Source organism: Strix uralensis, chromosome 7 (genome assembly GCF_047716275.1).
Source record: "Strix uralensis isolate ZFMK-TIS-50842 chromosome 7, bStrUra1, whole genome shotgun sequence".
NCBI lineage: Eukaryota > Metazoa > Chordata > Aves > Strigiformes > Strigidae > Strix > Strix uralensis.
Window position 1 is genome coordinate 34,430,051 of NC_133978.1, and position 23,520 is coordinate 34,453,570.

At 41.1% G+C, this 23,520-nt stretch overlaps 1 protein-coding gene across 1 annotated transcript in view; it reads left to right on the forward strand.

Moving 5' to 3' along the window:
* The window catches only part of ATRNL1 (attractin like 1), a 576,314-nt gene that overhangs the window by 548,246 nt on the left and 4,548 nt on the right, over positions 1-23,520 (forward strand). Inside the window, exon 29 of the mRNA XM_074875364.1 lies at positions 15,234-15,279. Within this exon, the coding sequence (XP_074731465.1) occupies positions 15,234-15,274 (41 nt within the window). The 3' untranslated portion in view covers positions 15,275-15,279. The remainder of the gene's footprint in view (positions 1-15,233; positions 15,280-23,520) is intronic.

The following is a 23,520-nucleotide window of genomic DNA, read 5'->3' on the forward strand; positions in this document are numbered from 1 at the left end:
AGACCTTGAAGTAAGAGAATGAAGCCTATCATGTCAAGTGGCCGAACACAGGAATAAGGAATAGTGACTACAGACTTTGGTGAAGACACAGGAAGGAGAAAGATAAAATGAATTATAAGCAGGTTGTCCTGTTTACAGTTTTATGACCTGTACAAGCTTAATAGAGTTTAACAGAGTGGAAAAGCCATACCTTTGAAGCTGCTGTTGGAATGCATGTTGCCTTAGGGTGTTAATTGAGGAAGGCCCAGAATTCTGTAAAATCTTAATTGTGCCATTTTAATGGGTAAAATATATATTCATTATTATGTTGACAGAATAAAATGATTTAAGCAGTAGCTCATGGCCGTACTCACTATCTGCTGTATATTATCTTATCCAACTTTAATGTGTTTTCTTTATCCTCCCTGTGTGCTGGTGCTGTCAAACCACCCCTCTCCCAATTTCCTTGTCCTTTTTGTAACTGCAGACACTGTTTTACCCTCCCTCCCCTCTCTCTACCCTCAGCATGGCATTCTGCTCCCCCGCCACTGCCTTTTGCCATAGACTATACAGGGTGCTATGTTTGGAACACTAGTTACAAGGGAGTAGAGAGACAAGCAGCATCACCTACTTGCAAAGCTCTGGAAAGCCCTTTCACAAAGCTGTTGGGATGTCATATTTATCATGGTTGGCTTTGAAAGTTTACAAGAATTTGAGACAGAGCTACTGATGCAAAACCTTTATTACAGGAGGAAGCTTTAAACTTGAGAAAATATGGGAACAAGTACGGCTATAATATTTTTGTGAGGAGGGGGCAGGTTTGCGTTGCTTTTCTCAGCTGACTCTCAGTTTTGACTTGTTTTCTCCTTATTGGGTTAACCACTCTGTTAATGCTTCCCTAGGATATATGTGTAAAACTATAGTTCTTAAGGCTCATTAGCTATGTAGTCATATTTAGATTTTTGAAAACAAGTAACACATCCTTAAGGGCTCTTAAGTACACTAGTGAAAATGATAACTGAAACAGTGAGAGATCTTTCCTTTCTTGGGTAAAATACTTCTGCAGGACAGTGCCACAGCCCTGGCTATATTCCACTGGTCTCATTTTCCCTGGCTCAGTGTCATGGCTTGCTAGTCCGGAACAAAGCTCTCAGACATGTTGCAAGAAATAAAAAATCTTAGAGAGAAGAGAGTTAATGACCACAGTCAGAACTATTAACATCAACCAAAGCTGAGTTAAAGGAACATGTGGCAGATCTACGCACTGGGCTCCCTTTGTGACTCTTTGATCCTGTGCAGCTGTAGAACAATTCAGTGTAGCAACACCTCCTGTAAAACAGCTCAGTGACTGTGCTAATTGCTAAACTGAGGAAAAACAGCATTAAATAACATGAGGGTGACCACACTGTTTCCGCCTTCAATCACTCAACAACAGATCAAACACTGAGCTCTGCTGATGAAAGGCAGTGAGAAGGAACAGGAGAGCTGGCACTTGTGCTGTACTTAGATCCTGAGTCTCATCTAATACACCCAAGGGAAGAAGTCAATGACAACTTTAAGGCATCTTGGGTGTTTGGGGAGCCATCTTTTCTGCTCTTCCATCAGTGCAGAATAAGTGCACATTCCTTGATGAATGGGTTTGGGGGCTGGAAGGAAGCAAGTGTCTGCAAAACCCTAAATGCACATCGGCTAGCCCTGGGTTTCTGATGAAGGTAAGTCAGTGAGGAGCCATGAAACCAGCTCTACACAGACGGGACAAAACTTCTGCCCAGAGGAAGTTTTCTGGATAATGGTTTTGATCCTGCTGTAAGAAGTCTTTAGGCAAACAAAGAGACCTTAATGGACTGGTAGGTGCTGAACTGAACTACACTGAAAAATGCAGTAGAGCGCCTATCATAGATGTAGATACTTATTATTCAAAGTACAGAGTATTTTTCATTATGAAATTAAGGTAGGTTTCAACTGTAAGAGCAGGATATTACCTTAAATGCTTTTATCCCTTGCAATTGGTGTTATACTATCAGCTATTTGCAGATCTGAAGCCATCAGCCTTTTGTCAACTACAGTCATTGCAGGTGTTTTCACTGTAAAAGATCCAGGGAATGCAACAAGATGGAGATTAATTTGCAGGTCTTACCTAAAATAGCCCAGTCCATGTATTTTAAGCATTCCTTCCAGTGTGAGACAGTGATAAATTAGAAATCCCTGCCCTGGTAAAGCTTGTTAGTAAATCTGATACGCAGTTAGCTGACAACTCTGATGTATGGAGTTTCAAACCTGCTCTTTGGAAACCTTGCCTTCTGCCCACCTCCCACCCCATTGTTAGAAAGTATATCCATCAAATTTTACATGGGATAGCTCAGATTGCTGTCTGGATGACAGCAGCAACATTTTCTGCATTAGCAACTCTCTACAGATAATGTCTTGAGGATTGAGAGAGGGAGATTAAGTCTGAATAAATATCCCATGATATTCATATTTAATCATTGTACTTAGAGACTGTCTAATCAGTCAAAGCAACAACTGTTACTGACATATAGGTTTCATAAAAATATATACTAAACTGAAGCAATAAGCCTTGTCCCTTTAAATTCACCTCAAGACGCTGCCAGACAGAGCAAACTGTGACCTTAGAAATAGAAACTGATGAAAAAGCCATGTTACCCAGGAATGACAAACGGTAACTTTGGACATATCTACGTGGCTGGAGGAAGGGGGAGGAGAAATTGTCCTTTGAGTAGCTTGGTCTGGCAAATAGTATACCTTTGTAACCCTATTAGCTTCTGCGTTTGGGACAGATCAAAGTTGTTAAACCCATGTACCCAAGTACACATGTTTTAATATCACTACCTTAGAGTCTTTTTTCCCCTTCATAAATGCCAATAGGATGGGAGGAAAGGGGGGAACAGCAGGGAAAGAGAGGATGGTTTTGGGGAGACTAAAATGTTTCGTTTCTCTGCATACAGAACTACAGTACTTGGCAAAATGGTGGGAAGTGGCATTTAGGGGAAGAAGGAAGGAGACAGTGAAAAAGACTGAGAGTGGGACAGAGATGGTGAGTTGAAAATTTCTAGATGAGATAGAGCAGATATATTGCTGATGTGCTGTAAGTAGAGTGCACCATAACCAGTTCGGCTGAGGTGAGCTGGCATGTGCTTTCACAAAGAAATTTGGCTCCTCCATCACATGAAATATTCTCTGGTTGCTGCCCCATCATTTAACAGCATGGCATTCTGCTTAGGACAGAGCAAGCTGTTCTGTACCTTTAGAGACAGTGAGTACGTGTAGCTATGTCTTGAATGTTTTCACTGTAGCATATAATAGAAAGCCTCTCCACTGTAAGCATTAGCAATGCAATTTCATAACTATCTGTTCAGACAGTGCACAAGAGCTTGAAAAACAACTTGAGACATTTTATTCCCTCCGGGAAATGCCATCCGAGAATATGTTAATCTGACAAAAATGCAAAAGGCTGTCCCCTATTGGTGAACCATGAAGAATACCACCTTCTTTTTTCTGTATCTGTGTGAGATGTGCTCCTTCTTGCTGAGAGTGGAACAATCCTTACCCTCTCATCAAATCAGACAGCTGAAAAGTGCAGAGACATCGTGCTGCCCCTTTTGCCTTGCAATGTGAATTTGATATTATTTGTACCACCTTTGGTAATGCACTTGATATTAATCAGAGAAGAAATGTCTTATTTGATTATATTTAACCATGAGCATTGATCAGTTGCATGCAATTTTAACTTCAGAGCTGCGTGTCCAAAGTCCTTTCTAAAAAGGGCAAAACGTTACCCAGAGATACATGGGAGCTTGTATTATCTGGGTCTCTGAAAAGACACACTTGGGGGAAATGAGTGCACATCTGGGAAATTAAGAATAATTTACTATAGAACTCTATGAGAGATGGACAGTATCAAAAGAAAGATCCCCAAAATATCAATTCTTTGCCCATTCCATGTTTCATTGCAGTTGTCTTAACTCCTCTTACTTTAAGACTCTTGCATTAATTTCTGGCAGACTAGAGACTCAGTCAAGTCTCTGAGGAGACCATAGCAGGACCCACTGTTCCTCAGCATTTCAAGTGGCACTGGAAGCATCTGACCTCCCTGCCTGTAGTCTGAAAAAAAACCCATGGAAACTACATAGTCCTCTAGTTCTTTTTCAGGCTTCCTTTCTGCCACAAGGGACTTGCTGTGGCCTTAGGTACAATAATAATTCAGCATCCTTAGGGCAGATCAGTCAGAGGATCTATCAAGCAGACTCAGAGTCAGGTGGGCTGAGTCCTGTACACCTACACAGTTTGCAACTTGAAGGCTTTATTTCGGGTGTAGTCTGTCTGGTCCCCTAGATTGGACTTCCCTACCATGCATGTTGTTAAAGGCTCTCCAAAGGCCCGGTTGGTGGTGCAGACCATCACATCCCCATTAATGGTTGGCACATGTTTGGTACATGCCTGGACCGCAGCTTCAGACTTAGCTGATTCCAACAGCTGCTTAGCTGGCATGCACCAAAATGTCTCCACAAAAATAACACAGAACCACACTGCTCTACTGAACAAAACAATTGTGTTTGTGAGTACTTTGCAGGATGGCAGTGGAAAACTTTCCACTGTTACTGCTAGTATCTTAAATAGGTAGAAATCATCACTTGCCAGTCCTGGCCCTTCTCCCCCTATTTCTTGGAGTAGGGTAGATCTCCCAGATTTGGTCTATCCCATGATGCTCAGAGAAGCCAGCACTTTTCACTGATGAAAACAACTTAACTTAGGATGAAAAAAGGAAGAAGGGCACAGAAGAGATGTTTATTGTAGCATACAGCAGGATAGTGGGCCAAAAGTCAAAATCTGTCTGCCCTAGTCTCTAGTCTGGAGCTTGTAATAATTTATTGTTCCTCAGCTGCATGATATCTGTGAACAAACATAGGACACATGGTCAGGCAAGCTCCTCTTTTCCTCAGAGAGAGTTAGGATTGTCATATTCCCCTCACCTTTCTCAAAGACAAGAGACTTCAGTGTAACAAGGCAAATTTGCATGTCCTGACAGGTTTTTTTTGACTGTCTCAGATTCATCATTCCTTCATAAATGGCACTCGCTTTTCCTACCTCTCACATGCTAACTTTCCTGCTCTCCAGACACCCTAAGGGTCTTGGATGGCATGTCCCAGAGGGAGTAAAGTGTCTCAAGCTGCTTTTCAAAAGCTTTTTTTGGAACCTGAGGAGGAATTAGTATTTCACAAAAGTGACTGGGTGGGTGGAAGGGGAAGCCTGAATACAAAATCCACTTGTTGATTGGGATTCTGGGGTAGAAGCAAAGGAAGAAAGCTTTGCAGGGAGTGTTTTCAAGCTCTTAAGAGCATGTTTTTCCAAGTGCTGTTCTTAAGCATAAAACTGTTAATAATAAGAGCACAGTAGGGTAATATAAATGACACAAAAGGCACTCTTTCATTGCAAAGCTGAATGGTTTGTGGTTTAGTAGATTTTTATGATAAAAGAGACAAAGGAATAGAAGTTTTTCCTTCTCAAAAGCTACCATGCCTAGTAACATCTTTTGCTAATAAAAAGAACTCAGCCTCCACCCCCTCCTGACATATGTCCTTACCCAATTAAAGTCCTCCTGCAGATCTGTAGGCCTATTGACAACTTGTTCCATGTCACTAAGCTTGGTTTGCTGCCCTGCTACAGAAATAACAATGCAGTGCCTCTTAAATGCTCTCAGTGTTAATAAGTGGCAGAAGAGATGGAGTTTTTCAGGCTGCCAGCCTCCTACCTGGGATCTTCATTCAATCGTTTATCTTTCTCTTTGTTTTCCCTTCCATCTTGTTCTTTGTCAGCAGCACAGCTTACATACCAACAGGAAGAGATTCAGTTTTCTTTTGTATTGTAGGAAATCAATTTTTGTTCTTGTTGTTGGTTTTTGTCTTTTTCTTTTTTGCCAATTTGCCCTAGGCAGGTTGCAGGTGAGAGGCTCTGGAGTGTGCAAATTTGCTATGAAGGTACACAGAGAGAGGCTGCTATCTGAGCACATGGAGAGGGGAAAGAAACTGAGGGCAAGAGTAACCAGTGTCCCTGAACATGAAATCAGTCTGTAAAATCTTGATGGAAAAGAGGAAATCCTTTTCTGAGAATACTAGAAGCCCTATTCTAGTCCAAATAATGAAACCCTCTCAAAGTAGACCTGTAGATAAGCTATGCAAGCAGCATTAATGCCAACTATCATTTCAGCTGCAGCCCACCAGCTGGTGCAAGCTATTTGTAAATCTGAGTATGCTGCTAAATGTGAGGCAGTGTCCCCCATTAGCAGTTCAGTCACCTTCTCATACAAGTGTATGGAATCCAGAAAAAAACTGACTTCATTCCCTTATCAAGAGGAATATTAGGAGTAGAGGGCATCGCAAGCTCAAAACATTGAACTGAGGTTCTTCAGTCGAGTCTTCTTGAAGTGTTTTGTCACTTAGTGAAAAATCTAAGGATGAAACCATACAGCTCTAAGGAGGAGAACATATGACTGTAATGGCTACAAGAGGGCTCTGTAGTCATTTCCCATCTTTCACAGACCGTGTGAAAGGCTTGGGTGGGTATCTGGCACAGTTCCTGTGAGCCACTGAGGTATGTAAGTCCCACTGAAGTTAAGGGAAAGGCCTTAAATAAATTTTTAGGAGCTCTGCCATGTTTTTTTATTGATATATAAAAATGATAACACTTCCAGGTTTCTTTACCCCTGTTTATGTATATTGCCTCTTTAGATCTGTATGTTCCTTGCTGAATTAGCTTTTTCCAACCACATACAGAGCTTGGCACAAGGAGGTCCTGTCTTTTGGCACCGCAGTAGTTTTAGGCACAGCAGTAGTATATGGACAAGAGGGCCTAAGCAATCTGTTGTCCTTAACTTACCAGGATCTACCATAGCACTCACAGCAGAACACCTTCCAGAATTTTCACAGAATCATCTAGGTTGGAAAGGACCTTGAAGATCATCTAGTCCCACCGTTAACCTAGCACTGACAGTTCCCAGCTACACCATATCCCTCAGCACTGGGTCAACCCGTTTCTTGAACAGCTCTGGGGATGGGGAATCCACCACCTCCCTGGGCAGCCCATTCCAATGCCCAACAACCCCTTCTGGAAAGAAATACTTCCTAATATCTAGTCTAAAATACTAGTCTGTACTAAAATACTAGTCTAGTCCCTCCCTGCCCAGTGCTGCATCCATTCCTGATCACACATCTGGTACAATAACTCTGCAGTATGAGAGAAAATGCCTAATACACTGTTACCTTGGTCTTTGTTTCATTTCTGTGATTAAAAACAAAACTTTGTCTCCTCTGCTGGATGCATTTGTTATCATTAGTTCATTGTCTAGTGCATATACAGCTGTTTTTAGCCTCCATTTAAAATGCAGTGAGTTTAAATACTGATGTGTAGAGTGCAGCAGGATAAATAAAAACGTACTTGGGCAAACATACATTTAGTTATTTATTTTTCCACCAGCAGTTTTAGAGAGTTGTGGGTGTTTTTTTAATCTAATCCGTTCAGTCAGCGGTCTCAAGAGTAAAATCTTCTGCCTCAGCTTGGTGTTGCTGCTTGGTCGAGTCTTAAAGCTTCATGGTTTTTTGACACTGCACGGAGTCTGAGGCTTTGATGTCTGAGACTGCTGCCTGCACAGAGTAAATCATATTTTAAAGTTTATCAGTACGAAGAGTGTGCCTTTTCTCAGACATACACACACGCATCCACACACAGTATCTTTCCGCTTCTTTTAGCTACCTACAAGTTTCCTTAGGATTAAATGATTCTTTCACTTACTGTTCCCACACAAACTTTGCCATCTTTAATTGAAAGCTCGCACCATTTATGGGATAAGGTAATACATACTTGTGCTTAGCAGTGCCAATTGAGGGTCAAAAGAGAAATGAAAATGTTTTTCTCACTCCACTACTGTAGTCGGTGTACCTGGTCCACGTTGGCTATGTATCTCTGTGTAAAAACTGTTGCTGAAACTGGTGGGTCTGAAGTGAAGGCCAGATCTTGCATCAGCAGACAGTCCAGGGGCAGTGCTGGCTCACTCTGCTCTTAACAGTGTCATGAAATCATAAGTTCCTCCAATGTAAACCTGTAGCTGCCATAGAGACTGATGGTGACTTTTGGTGTGCAGATACAAACAAGACTGGCCTCCAGGGAGCCCGTTTCATGGGTTGGCACAATTGCTGTGTAGCTCCTTTGGTTGCAGCTTTTGCTGTTCCAACTTTGGCTGGGTCTGGGGAAATGCATGAGCCACCTCTCTGAAGCATACAGTGCCACTAGTTGTGAAAGTCCAAGTCTGCCTTTCACAGGCTAATGGAGCACATCAGGGCATGGGATTAGTGGGATTAGCAGGATCAGTGTCTGAATTGTAGCTGTACAAAGCTTTCTCCAGCGTACAGACGACTGCTGGCAGGAAAGAGCTGAGGTTCCCCATGTGAAGGGCAAGACACTGACTAAGCGGCCACTCCTCTGTTACGGTCAGTTTCTCTTTTCCCAGATGGGCTTTATATAAGAAGCAGATAGTACAGTTTGCACGTGCACATGTGCCTTTGTGCCACATTTAAACTTTTTAACAAGCTATTCAAGCCAGTGGCACTTGTGATTGCCTTTGTATATGTCCTGGTTTCCATCCACGCAAGTGAGAGCATAGTAGAGCACAAAGAGATTGTGCAGACTAAAACTAGTGCTGAATTTCTTTACACAAAGTTGTAAATCAAAGAGCAGCGTCCAACACAATTCAGTGTACCTGGCACTGAGGGCTAAATAGGTTATTATTCAGTTCAGTGTCTTTTCAGGAGATGCTGGAGAGGTTGTATCACCAGGGAGAGAGAATATGGAGGAAGGCTGGAAATGGGAGTTTCTGGTGAGTGTACAGTTCAAGTCACAGACACCCCATGCCTGAGAGCCCTTAGAAACCTGGACTCAGAAGAGCTGAGAGAGCAGAACTTCATTCCCAGAACAAGTGAAAAATCTCCTAGTGTAATAAAAAAATTAAATCTAATCCAACATCACCTGCAGTTATGAAGGATAATGTACAAAATCTGCCGTTCCAGGTGCTAATTGCAGTGTGGCATTTCAAGAAAAACTGAGGAATGTAATACATGTCAGTGGGACTTATGCTTCTAAATCCCAACAGTGCTTTAAAAAATCCTCACTGGCCCCCTCAACCATCATGGTTACCACTGCCAATGTCTCCTGTGGTCTTTTGCACCTACTGGGGAATGTCTGGAATTTCTCAGGGCAAGACAAAAAGCAGAGGGGTTTTCTTCTCCTGTTAGTTTTGACAATACTCTTCTTTATCAGTCATTCTTTAAAGAGCTGGGATACTCTCTTTTCAGCATCTACCATCTGCAGTTGTTATCTAGAGGAAAAAGCCAAGTATACAGTTTTTTCTCTCTTTCTTCAGAGTAGCTGCACAGAGCTCAGATGAGAAGTATATTGAAATACATTGGTAGCATAGAGAACCTCCTCCACCTACTCTGTCATCTCAGCATTTTTCCTCCAGCTTCTATTTATCTTCTATGTATAGATTCCCTGAATGAAGAAAATTCTTCAGGAATTCATGATTCAGGCTGTGGGACCAGGAGGTAACTGGGGACAAGGAAAAAAAGGGCAGGTAAAACATAATTAATTGTCTGTACACTGCTTTCCCTTAGCCATCTATACAACTCTTTCCTATGGAAGTATAAATGCTTTGGTATAAAGGTCAAGATATTAGTGCCCTGGGCATGATTCAGACAATCTTGTTCAACTCCTGCTATTGACTCTTTGTATGACCTGAGGTAGGTCCCTCATTTCTCTCTGTCTTAGATCTCTATCTGTAAAATAAGGATAAGCGTATTTCTTCTCCTTTTTCTAGTCTATTTGGACTGTCAGCTCTTTAAGCCTTGGGTTTAGGTGTGGTTGCAAACGTATCCACAGCCATGGCTCTCAAAGGATAATGATGGGAATGTAAATATGGAAGACTGTACATGTGCTTCAAAAGCCGAAACTAGAAGAAACAGCACAGTTTATCTCACTTCAGTGTTACTGATTTTTTGATTATTTGTATTCTTTGTATCAGTTACTACCATGGTTTTAAAATGATAAACTAGGTACGAGCCCTTCTGTAAAGAGCAGGGTGTTCATGATAATCTTAAACCACCTTCAGACCACTGAAGCCAGTAAGAAATGTCCCAGGCGACAGGTTCATTCCTAACTGCAGCTTTGAGCTGTAAGGACTTTCTTTAGAAATGTCTTGCTGGCCAGTGTTTACAACAAGGCACTGGACTACAGAGATCACAGGCTGATCTGGCATTGAATTCCCTGTTGTCCTCAAAGGTACTATAAGAAAGTGTAGCAGAAAGCGGTATGCTATTTAAATTCACAGCAGTAACAGCAATAAAAGGTTTAAATGTCCCCATGAACCAGCTTCTTAATATCTTAATATCCCATCAATGCTACTTCACTAACACCCCTGCTGTAACTGAGAGGAGCAATCAGGGAGATACGGGTTTCAGCAGCAAAGCTGGCCAAAGATGCATTTGCCCCCAAGCCAATTCCCACCTACCTTCTTGCAGTTCATCATCCCTCAGTTGTGTTGATACAACAGTTTATTATTAACAGTTATTTTCAGGCTGTTCATTTCAGGAATCCAGGTTACGGCTCAGCTCCACAAACAATGATGATGGCACAAGTGAGGCATATCAGACACGGGGGTCAGGAGGGCACGTGCAGAACAAGCAGCTGGGGAGCAGGGGCTTCCGAGGCTGGGCTTGCTGCTGCGCCAGGATGCAGTGCAATGACCCAAGGCTCACTGCATGCAGCCTGATGTCATCCTGTTAGCTGCACGGGAATGAGTGTATGTGCTGTCCTAAGAAGCTGGGTGCCTAACAAATGCCTAACGCTATTCATGGCGTACAATAGCTGTGCTAATTCAAATCTTCATCTCATGGTATCTAGGAGTTAGAGGCACTGCTAGGAAACATAAAACATCTGGACACATGTGACATACTGTGACAAAGAATGGGGGCCACTGAGCATAGATCCTGAGAAATCATAAACAGGGAAGTCAAGTAGGAATAATTACATAAGATAATTAGATAATAAGATTAATTTTTATTTGTCCTTATATTTGTTTCTAAAGGATGAATGGGGATGGTGGCTCACTTTCTGGCCTGTAACCTATAATTTTAACAGTGATTTTACTAAAACATTGTTGAACCTCATTATGCCCAAGTTACCAAAATTGACTTCAATTTGCATGCTTGTGATGAAGCTTATGTTAGATAGGATCACAACATTTATGGTCTCCAGATGGTAGCTGTTTTGATAGATGAAGGTCACATCTTTTTAGATCCGTTTGTTCGGTATCCATAGGCAAATTGGTTGAGATTTGGGGCTGCTTTGAATCAGAATGGAGGCTGAATGATGAAACCTCCTCTTCCATGCAGGACAAGAGGGTAACAACCAGGAGCTACTGAGGATACACTATTGATCAACAGATTGGCCAATGTCAGCAATCTTTTTTAAATCAGAAAAAAACCATACCTGAGGATATATGCTATGAAAATTACTGGCAGGGGAAGGAAGTAATTTCACAAGGAGACTATTGCTAAATTTAATCTTCCCAACAGAAACTGTGGAGATAAGGCCATTAACAACCTTCTGTTTCTGCTTCTCTTTGCATTATTTTTCTCTTTCTTAGTTGCAAAGTTTAAGAAAGCATTTCATCTCTTACAAATTATATAGTGTTTCATGCCTATTTGTCTACTTCCATTAGCAAGGGTAGAAAGAACTTTTTGCCAGCTAGTTATCATATCATTAATCCTGGGCTTCTAGGCTTGATTTGACTATTGTGAATAGAGTCACTTCCAGAATCCATTTGAAAATTATTATATGCATGCTTTTCTTGTGCGGAGAAATTGGTCAGCTTTCTGACAAGTGGGGTGCATAACACCAAGTTGCATTCTCACAGGTGGAACACGCAGCCTTAATGATAGAATCAAAGCCCAGGAGAAAGCACAGGCTGAAGAGAGCAGAACAAGGCTGGATTCTCAGAAGTGACTAATGATAAGAGGTGTCTAGAAGAAGATCTGGCTTTCAGCTAGCTTTGAATGCCTAACCTCTGAAGATTAGAAGCATTTAAGATGTCTCAAACCTGAGCCAAAATCATCTTCACTCTGGAGTTTGCTCACTGATTATTCTCTCTCTTTGGACTGATGACTTCATTTGTCCCACAGGTCCTTTATCAATGCATTTCCATATCATGCCTGTACTCCTTTCATCTTGCCTCATTTCCTGAGAGAGCTAAACTACTTGGAATTCTTTTCTTTTTCCAAATTGAGAGTTCAAAGGATGAATTTTTAATTAACTATTCCTGATGAGTGGTTTTATTAAATGAACAGAAGGGAAATTGTTCTAATAACCTTCTATGTTGCAGAGAGGGATAGTGAATTTGAGATCTTATGAATAAAAGGGCAGCCTCCCACAATATTAAGAACTTCCCAGAAAAGTAATATGTTGTTTTCTGCAGAATGATGTGGATGGTTTGGGCATGCTGTTACACTTCTGTTTTGTTGCAATCAAGATGCGCTCCACTACTAAAAACAGTGCTCTTCCTTGTTCACAGTGGGGATTGTCGCAGTGTGGTTGCAATGGTTCACTAGAACTAGGACAACTTCTCCATGAAGAAAGACCATAGACATAGATGCATCTCAAGCCTCTGGGTTCAATAAGAGAATATTTGTACAAGAAAATGCAGTATTTGCATGCACTATGACTATTTTGGGGTACCATACATGTTACTTGTGGTGCATCCAGTACAGTTCCTTCCAAGATAATTGGAGTATTGCTGCTATACACTGAGTTGAACTGCATCAATAAACACAGTGGGACTTCCTAAAGCTGTGATGGCGTCAACCATACTCTTGACAAAAGACATGTAGGCTTGGGAAGATTTTCAAATTATTATTAAGATAGATAGGGTCAGATTTAGAGGGTAAGACTACCCAAGAAGAGTCTGTGGTGTATAAGGCTTAGAAGAAAAGATAGTACCTACTCACTAACAGTCACTGGGTCAGAATCCAGAATGCCTGAAAACTTCTCTGAGAAGTCAAAAAAGGGCTGCTAATAGTGGATTTTCATGAGTTAACCTTTTATCTCGTCCTTTTCAAAATGCTGTCATGTAACATGAGTTATATGCTACCAGATAATTTTCCTAAAGTGGTTACAGTATGCACCAATGATAGTTATGCTTTTTGTCCGGACTATCATTTTAGAATGTGCTTTAACTGCATCTTCTGTAGGATAGAGCCACTCAGGGAACCTTTCAGAGACATAATTCACTGCATACAATCCATCTCTTATGTGTAGTCATGCAAAAGGAAATAAAAGAAATTAAGAATAAAGGCATCAGTCGTCTTTGAATGTATCCAAATTCTTTCTCCCTGGAGAAGGCGGAAAGACAGTGGTCATAATCTTACTGTAGCTTGTAGAACACTGATTAACACTTGTACATACATTCTCCCTGATTTCAATGGTTATTCTATGTGTTTTTTGTGGATTTTGAAACCCTCAGAAGAGGAATTCATTGAGGGTTACCAGCTACAAGGAAATGACAGCTAGGTCAACAGGCATTGCTTTCCAAACCAGCTTCAGCACAGGAATGCAACATGACCATGCCTGGCTTTGGATACAGCCCTGTGGTTTGTACTCCTCCGATGGGCATAGTATGAATTTGAACTTCTTCAGGTCAAGCAGGGCCTGGTCTCTGGGTGTGGAGGTCTTTAAGAAATAAAAATTATCAGTAGGAGACAACACTAGCACAGCACCTCGCTCCAGCAGTGTTTTCCATTGAGAAGCTGGGCAGAGTTGAAGTGTTTTTTCCGTGTATCCCTGTGGTGTGATAGCACTTTAGGTGGGAGACAGGCGCCTTTCTGCTCCATCCAGGGAGCCTCCCAGCATGCAAAAGTGCTTAATGAGCTCTGGAGTCCAGCATGAAGATGCTGACTGAATTAAGTCATTGTTGAGCCTAGGCAGTGTGGAGAGCAAATACTGTGCATCACCTTCTGAGAGACGGGCTCCTAACTTCAATTTGATCCCTATTTAGACTCAACCTTTATGTCCTCATCCATATAATGGATTTAACAGCATTTTCCTGCCTCTCAAGACATCTGGGTAAGCACACAAAGGTGTGTGCCTTAGCACTAATGAGCTCTTATGAATACTGTAAATGAGTACCATCTAGTTTGAAAAGCTATGGGGGTTTTTCTTTATTTTGCTGAAAATAACTGAATCACTAAGGTCACTTTTGAGGGGAGTGTCCCAGAGGAAACTTTATATTTTGTAGGGGAAACAGTGGGGCCAGAACCCATCAAATGTAAAGGTGCATGCATAAATATGCATAGAGCAGTCCAGCATTTTCACCCTGAGGAACCTTTTTGTTTTGTTTTTTGTTTTGTTTTGTTCTCTTTTGTTTTATTTCTTCCACAGCAAGGAGACTTGAGTAGAGGCAGCTGCACTAGGGAGAGACCTGATGCTTCAGGTCTGTCTGAGGCTCTGAACCCCAGAAGTGATGGAGTAATTCCCAGGTCTTTCAGTCCTCCTTTTCTTGTAGAAACAGAGGGTCACATGACAGAAGAAAAAAAAAAATCCATGTTTCATACTCAAATTATTTAATCCAAATCCACCAATTATTATGATATGTGCTTATGGACTTTGACTAGTCTGAAACGTGGCCACATCTACTCTTTAACAGAATATTTTTATTGTGCAGAAGAAGGGACAAACATGAGTTTGAACTGCATACGTAAGAGCAGGCTATACCTGCTTGCCAGCGGTACAGAGGAGCCATTCCTCTCATGTCTGCTTTGCCTTTTGCCCTTTACTCATGTCTGTATTCCTTCCTATGTTTGTGCCCATTACTAATTGTTGATGCAATAAGATGTTAATTTGTGACAGGATCAAGAATCGATAACTCTAAGCAAGAGAGGAATATCATGGTATAAAATGACTAGAACTTAAAATTGCTACTTGGGGCTTGAATCCAATGAACTTTATTGCTTATCACTTGAAATTGAACAAAACACTCTCTTCTTTTCTTGGTTTTCTTTCCTATGTGTTTGAAGTATGATCTTTTGAAGCATCCGCTGCTGTTTATCACAAAACCAGCTGCAGAGCAGAAACATGTGAGATGTACAAGGCAAAATGAATAGAAGTTGTCATTCTTTCTGGTTTGTCTCTTCCTATAGGCTTTCTGAGGTTCCCTTGCAGCGATACCAATCATGTGTGATTATAGTGAGTATGTTTATGTCTGTATGCTTAGTACCAATTTCCAAACTGAAGACTGTGATTTTATTGTGTATTATTTATAAAGTTCCTGCTAGGCCTAATGCTTGCTTCACAAGAAATCACTGTTGAATATTTGAACTGAACATGTCTCATTCCATTTAACAACCCACTTTATCAGCATACTGTCCACAATAATGCTGAACCATGCCCACTTCACACTGGGGTAAATTTTAACCATTCCATTACTTTGTCAGAAGTTTGGCCTTCCTTGTTGATAAACTCCTTCCTAATACCTTGTACTGAGTGTGCCACCTGACAAGAGGGTCAGGGTTTCTTGCTTGCAATTGAATGTTATTTCATCACCGGCATTTTACTCTGGAAACTTTGGACTCTTCTCAGTTTTTCAAGTCAGCAATTGGATCATACTTATTTAGGTCTGGCTGTGCAAATGTATTGATTTGTAGCCTGTTATTGTTTTGTGCCTTGTATTTATGTTGCTCTAATGGACTGAAAGTGTTTCAGAACTGAAGGGGATTAAAATATAGAGCTTTTTCTCTGAGCAAGTGCAGGGAATACTATCAACTTGAAATCTGTTTTAAAATGTGACTTTACAGCATATATATACACTGTTATTTTAAACCTACAGATACTCTGCAATCCAGTAATTGAGTACAAAGCCATGAAAAGAGTAGACAGAAACTAGCATACAGAGAGGAAACAATGAGGTTGGCAACACAAACCCTTGTCAAATGTGAGGAATGAGCTTTGAAACAAGCTCTGACTTTGCCTTAGTGTCACCTGTTTGGTCGAACAATCTCACCCCCTAGCCAGATGTCACCATATGGCCAGTGACAACTTTCCACTAAAGGCCTGTCATGTTTATCGTCTCCATGTACATATGGATAAAAAGCAGTTCTGTGATCTGCCTGTTGCCTCCGAGAGGTGTTTGTGCTCCTTCTTTAAAAGACATGTGTGCCTAGACTCATCCTCATCCTTAGTGCTTTAAGTTTCCAAGCCCAGTTTTAGTGTTTTGAACCCTTGTTCAGCCACTGCCAAACCTGGAAACTGGATCGAGCCTGCACTTTCAGCAGTCCCTAGGTGTGAGGATGGTTTTTGGAGAAGCTTAGGGCTCAACTCTTGACAGTGCTGAAAAAGTCATTGTGCTGTTGACTCAAGCCCCACATGTTGCACCTGCTTTGGCTGCCCACTTATCCAAGGAGCCTTTTCAGAGCATGGCTACACAAATATGAACGTTGTGTCATGCACCTCAACTAGTGAGCAAGGAACGTACTGTTTTGTAATGGTACCAGTCACACTTATTATGGAGTCCTGGTACCCTTAGTGAATGAGGGAAAGGTGCTAATGATCCAGTCATCCCCTCATTCTTGAGACTGCTTAATTTTTATACAACAAATTTGATTATAGGAATTACCACGTGTTTTAAGTTAACCGGGTGCCCTCATATGCATGGCTGGGCTTTCCTAGTAATCCTGTACAGCACATGTGGCTCCTTGCAAATCCCCACAAAGCAATTACTGGTCTTTCTACATATTCAGGAACTGTCAGTTTCAGGTGCAATTAAAGTAAAATTGCTTTCAGTAGATACTTGGCTATGATGACTTTTGCTGGTCATAATTCTCCCCACACTTTGTTGTTTCTTCAGATAAAAATTATATTTCTCTTGTGACCTAGAATCTCAAGCTCATTTTTGACCCAAAGTATCCTCAGAGAGTTATAAAACTTAGATGATATAACAGCACATTACCTAGTAATGAACATTGTGAGAATCAGGCCAGGAAGATGAAGACAAGAGATATGAATTAATGTTTTAATAATCTTCCTCATATTAGTACAAGTCATACAGGCAGGGATCCCAGTAACTGCTGGTGAGCGATACAGTTCCTCCAGTATGGATCAATATTGCTTTATAACTCTCCAAGGAGATGATACTCTAATGTCTGTAAGGACAGATGGTCGCTCAGCTACCAATAAAGTTATAACCTTGTCCCAGCAGTATGGTGCAACTCGGTACTTTGGACAGAACTGCTATTTACAATGCCACAGCTTTTGCTGAAGACACAGGAAGCTGATTAGTTTATTTCTACTTTTATTTAATCCTAGGCTATGCAAGACATTCTTTTCTACCAGTCCAGAGCATTCACTATTTTTATAATGGAAGGTGAGGACCTGTTCAATTTCTGGTAGACTAACACTAGATTTGAATTGAAATACAGTTGTGAATCATGCCACTTGGTTCTACAGTGGTATGACAGAATACCTGTTGGAGCAATATCTCTGACTACTCTCTCCTGGTGTTATCCTTCTCCAGTACAGGAGTCAACCAATATGAGACACTTTGCAGACCTACACAAATGCCAGCCTTCCCACGCATACACATATGCTCTCAGTCAAGATCTGCTGCGATTGCTGCATGGTTGAAATAACAGAAGAATAGTGTCTTGTTCTTGTATCTTAGAATACAAAGAATCTTCAAAGTCTGTGCAAAGACTCTATTCTGACATCTCAAAGTGGCAACCCTAAACACTACAGAACTATATACTAGCAAAATGGGTTTATCCGTTACAAAGAGACTGTCCTCTGGCACTGTGCAAGGTGTAGGACTTTCCTGAAATATTCTTTGAACACAGCTTTTCTCTGGGAAAAACACATCATCTGGTTTTAAAGATTTTGTTCAATGGTGGAGAACACAGTACAAATCTTGTTTACTTGTTCTTATGTTTACTTACCTTCTCTGCTAGAAATGTGACACTTTTCTGTTCTGGGCTGGTCTAGATTTAACATCGAGCCAGCCTTGTTGAAGCTTTGTCTATTGGATGGAAAACCGTCTATTTTCTAATTTCCATTCCTTGTCAGGTACTTACAATCAGTCTTATAGATAATACATAATGGTTTTGTGATGAGATTTACTATTAGCCATGCTTTTCACAGAGTATTAGAATTGTCCTTTTGTCTTTTCTCAGAACCATCTTCAACTTTTCACCACCAGTTTGATGAGATTTACTGAAAAGGGACAATACTGACCCAGATGGTTTCCCAGCCAGGGCTTTCAAAACAGACATGCATGTTACTATCAGTACAGCAACAAACTCTCAAAAGGATTGAATCTCATATTTTTTAAGGACCCAACTGCTCTGAGAGGGGTGCAATGTCACAGAAATAGCACTCAATGAAGCCAGTGTGCCTCAGTTGACTCTATTCCTCCATTTGGGTGGTTTAGAAAATTTGGCTTCAGTACAAAAGGGAGTACATCTGCAGTGGCTCTAGCAGATACAGTCTTCTCAGCAAATTTCACTGATGTCAGTAAACCAGAAAATTGGGAACATGGGGCAGTTAGTAGAGAAACTGTTATCACTGCAACCTCCTTTGTTTTCTTTAATATACCCTCTTGATATGTTCTGTGTTCAGAGTTACCTTCCAGTTCATCGGCCACTGTTAGTCCAGCTCCTGGTTCATGAGTGTTTAAAAAAGTCAGTTAACCAATAAAAACCTCAGCCAAGCTCCAAATGAGCATCTGGCATTGGTTGTTTAGATGTGTCTGTGAGTAATGGCAAGCTATGGGAAAGCCAAGCCAGTATTCAGACATTACTTTTTGGCAATGGGTCTTGCTGTGTTATTTCTCTTTTGTATTAACGGAGAGGGTCTGGCTTTTGTTTTTTAACCTCATTGCTTCAATGCTAGAACAGTAGAAATATAACACAAGTTAAAACAATCGCTCTTAAAAGATGTGATATTTTCTTTCATCTCCTGTTTAGTAAGCAGCCTTGGCAGTGCCATTTCATATAAAGAACTGCAAAAGTCACAAGGTCCAGAAATACAATAATTCCAGCAATGACAAAAAAAATGACCTGCTTTGTCTTTTTATTGACTATAAATGTGGTGAAAAAGGCCATTCCACATCCTCAGCTGTAACTAGTTAATTATTTTCTGTTGTTTTTTGTAGATGTTTCTAACCAACATTAAGCAAAATGTACATTGTGGAACAAACCATCCATACAGTATATGCCATAATTACTGTTTAGCAATTTCACACTAGCAAAAATTTATTAAAACTTCACGACTCATTAATAGTAAGTGATCATAATCGCTTAATAGAAAAGGAAACTGAGCTAATGATAGAAGTGCTGATTAATGCTTTTGACCTTAAGACAGGAAGTCAAGTGAAATTAATGTCACTGGGTGTTGAAAGTTAAGTTATTGTCAAGTGTAGATAGTCTGTAATCATAAGAGACCCCCCCCCCCCAACTACACAAATTTTGTGTTCTTCAGCAGAAAAGTATTCCTTTTATATACTGAGTGGCATTTTTAAAAATCTACTGCTACATTGCACAAGATTGTCTCATTTATTATAAAAATTGGTTAAAAAAAGTTATCTAAACATGCATATATATGCTAACTTCAGGAGGAAATCTCACAGCAATACTTAATGTGCTAGCAACCAAGGATTTCTCTCTTTTTTGGTCAACAGGATTTCTTTTATGAGCTCGGGTTAAATATTAGTAAGGGAATAACACAGTACAGCTAACCAGTCAGTTGCCTAATCACATATCAGATACTTGGACACCACCGGACCTGACAGGACGACTGTTTCTACAGCCAGCCGTGTGCCTGGAAAGCAGCTTCCTCAGCTTTGCATCTGGCTGCTTCTGATGCCCACTGGGGCTGTAGCAAGTGGTGGCATTTGAGGTGCAGCAGGCACTGGACTGCACTAAGAGGTCTTGTGACAGCCTTGGGTCAGATTAATGTGGCACTATAACATCTGCGTAGACCCCAATGTGCAAGGGTTGTGATGTCTGAGGTAACACAGGTACCAGGTTGTAAGTGGAGAAGTCTGCTTCAGCAGTAAGTATTTATTTTATTTACATGTGCTTCTTTCTTTTTCTGAAATGAGACATTACTTTAAACCAGAGTCACCAGGACATGCTAGTTCTTAATTATGCCACAGCCCCATGTGCTACATTTAAGGAGGACAAAGGTACTGGAGCCACTCACAAATTGGTCTAATCCCATCCCACTGAAGGGGTGGAATGGAGATGACAGTTTTTTACCCGAGAAGGAAAACTTCTGTCTATATGCTAACTCAGGTTATTAGCACTCCAAAACTCAATTTGAATAATCTTATTTAGATTATTCCACAACTCCATGATGGGCAGATAGGGAGAGACAGTTTCTTGCAAGTACGAGCAGCATCGTGGCCATGTGTTAGTGAGCTTTAAATTCGTTTGACATCAGTCAAAGTCACAGAGGGAAGGACAATCCCTTTCTAATAATGTCACTCAATATTTAGCCTACCTATATTTGTATTAATAATAAAGCCCTCAGGCAGTGACTTATGTGCAGCCATTGATCTGCTCAAAACAGCACTGCAGTATTGACAAATATTGTTTTAGAGACAAATAAAAGCTGAACTGTGTTTATAGCCACCAGATTCTGACCTCTGACAAACAGGCAAATATCACTGCTCAGCCAGGTTAATACTACCTTTGAGGCCTCTCCACTCCAGAATGAAGCCAGCAGTGGATTGGTGAATGTAGATTTATTTTTTAATTTTTGTTTTTATGCTTGTATATCTGTGTGTGTACTTTGTGAGACTTTCACAACTGCCTCTCTTTAAGATTTTTTTGCATTAATGTCTCTTTCGAAGGCAAGAGCGATGTGGCACACTTGCAAACCCAGAGATAAATACCATCTGTTTAGCTAACCTCACTGAGAATGTTGGTGGAATGTTGTTCTTTTTTAAAAAAATATATACAATAGCAATTCAGAGGCTTCAATGCTGGGTCCTTCCAAAGCAATTGACTACCAGTCAATTTTATAATGCTACAAAACATAAATGTGTTTTTATTAAAGACTCTGTGAATTATGCTTTCTACCTCAAAGCAACATATTTTCTAGCATCCTCTTTGGAAAAAAACAAACAAACAAACAAAAAAAACCCTTCTGCACAATTACTATGGAGCAACATTTCCAAGTGCCTATTTTGGCTTGTTCCTGGCTGTTGCTCTGCAGTTTTCTGTAATTAATACAGATAAAAAAATTTGGCGATGCAGAATTAGGGGGTGTAATTTGTATTCGGGGCCAAAAAAAGACATGCGTATCACCAAAACAATTGAGTTTATTGTTACCAAAAAATTGTTTCAGGAAATCATACTCCTGTCTCTGAATGTAAAACAGAATTCAGGATGAAGCAGACAATAACACAGACAGTTTTTTTTGCCAACACACAGGAGCTGTGCAAGTGTCGGGGCTGGCTGATTGCTTGGGCAGAGTGGTTTGGAGAGCTGTAGGAGCATGCTTGGAAAATGGTTAAGACCACCTTTCAAAATCCATGTCCTAGACAGCTGAGACCCTCTACTGGTTTAATGGCACACTGGAACAGCACCTCTAAGAAAAGTCCTAATGGGAAGCTGGCCAATATCCCCCCTCTAACATGTCTATCATATGCCTGCCTTGAAGATGCCAAACCGCTTTCTTAATATGATTACCAGGGTGTCATTTAAAATGTCTCTGCATAACTCAACCCATTTAACTGAAATAATTCTATAAATGTCATTAAGAGAAGATAACCCTACTTTTCTGGGCATAACTAGACCTTACTAACATTCCTACTGGAAGTCAGACAAATTGCCCAGTGTGGTGGGCATTGTTTAAGACCTAGCATCCAGGACAGTGGTGGGAGACTGAAATTTCTTCATGAGGACACTGGTCCTCACTGTCACGACAAGAGATTGATGCTTCTTTATTAATGGCATAACATATATATGTGGAAGAAGGGCAATGTGGCACAATGTCTTATGTTTGTGCACCTTCTAGGCAGACCTCTGTTACTAACTTACCCAGTTTGCCTTTGTCCAGCAGAAGTAGCCCTGTTGCCAATACCTCTCAACCCAGAGGGAAATTGTCAAAGGGAGCATACGTGTGAATAGTAACAATTAAAAGTAAAAAAAAAAAAAAAAAATAAAAATCAACAAAACCTAAAAATCCAACCTAGAGACGACACACACAAAAGAACCCATCTGGCCATGCGTAGCTGGCTGCTTAGTGGTGTTGAACACAGCTTGGTTTCATCTGTCCTCGGAGAGCCTGCTGCGCAGCGAGTATGTCATGGAGCTGTACCTCTTGTATGGAGGCTTCACTGCTGTCCCTCCCTCCCTACACTCCTCTTTCACCATGCTGGTGCTGTGGCAGTGTAGAGAAAGAGGGAAAGCAGGTAGAAGGAGAGCCTAATGCTAACTTGTACTGTCAATTTTGATTGCTTTTGTGCTTCACATTCCCCAACTCCGTATCTTTGAAATGGTTAAACACTTGTGAGTTGGCACTGCAAGAGCTGAAGTACCTGCAGCACTTTCTGCATGGGACCCTAATAGCAGCAGAGTGACTCCTAAATCCAAGCAGCCGCAATAGGTGGGCCAGGAACCCAAGGTAAGCTGTTGGACACTCCCATACAGACTGCTGTCTTTCCCTCCCACCTCCAGAAACACAGGAGCAGGAAATGATGCCAGGACAGCTAAACATCTCCTCCTGCCTGCATCACCCCATGCGACTCTAGCAGGGCCCTTCTGGAGCTGCCAAAACATGATGGTGAACATGTAGGACTGTGACCTGCTGCTGCATTAGTTGAGAAAATATTTTTCAGCCCCGACAGAGCAGCCCTTTTATTTTGGATTAATGCTCACTTCTACCACTCTCATCTTTCCTTCTTGCATCCTGCCCCCAAACCTTGCTTTCCTATCTGAGGCAACAGCAATTGAAACTGCTTTGCCTTAAAATAGTGAGAGGCTCTGGCCTGCCCTTTGCTGTGCAGCAGTTTTTTGCAGGCGGGTGTGATTGCTCTTTGCCCATAATAGATTCATTTGTTAAGTCTCGGTTTGAATACGAGTAAACGCTGAAATAATTTTCCTGGTTTCTAGTCATCAACACAAGCAAGCTCATCGTGAAGGCTTGTTTATCCACCCCTTCCAGCACACTCTGCATTTCCGAAAATATCCCCCCCCCCCGCAGACCCTTTTGTCTTCAAAGCCTTTGCAGCTCTTTTGCTCCCATTGTGTGAAAAGAGGAGCAAGCCCTCTCTTTCTGGCCTGGCAGGATGAAGGGGTGGGATGGGTGTGGAGGCGCGTTTGTGTGCCAGAGAGTGAACAAGTATGAATAGGGCCAGCTGGCTACTCTTGTGCCCATCTTACCATCATTTCCATCTGATATTCCCTGCTCATTGTAATTTTGCAGGCCACA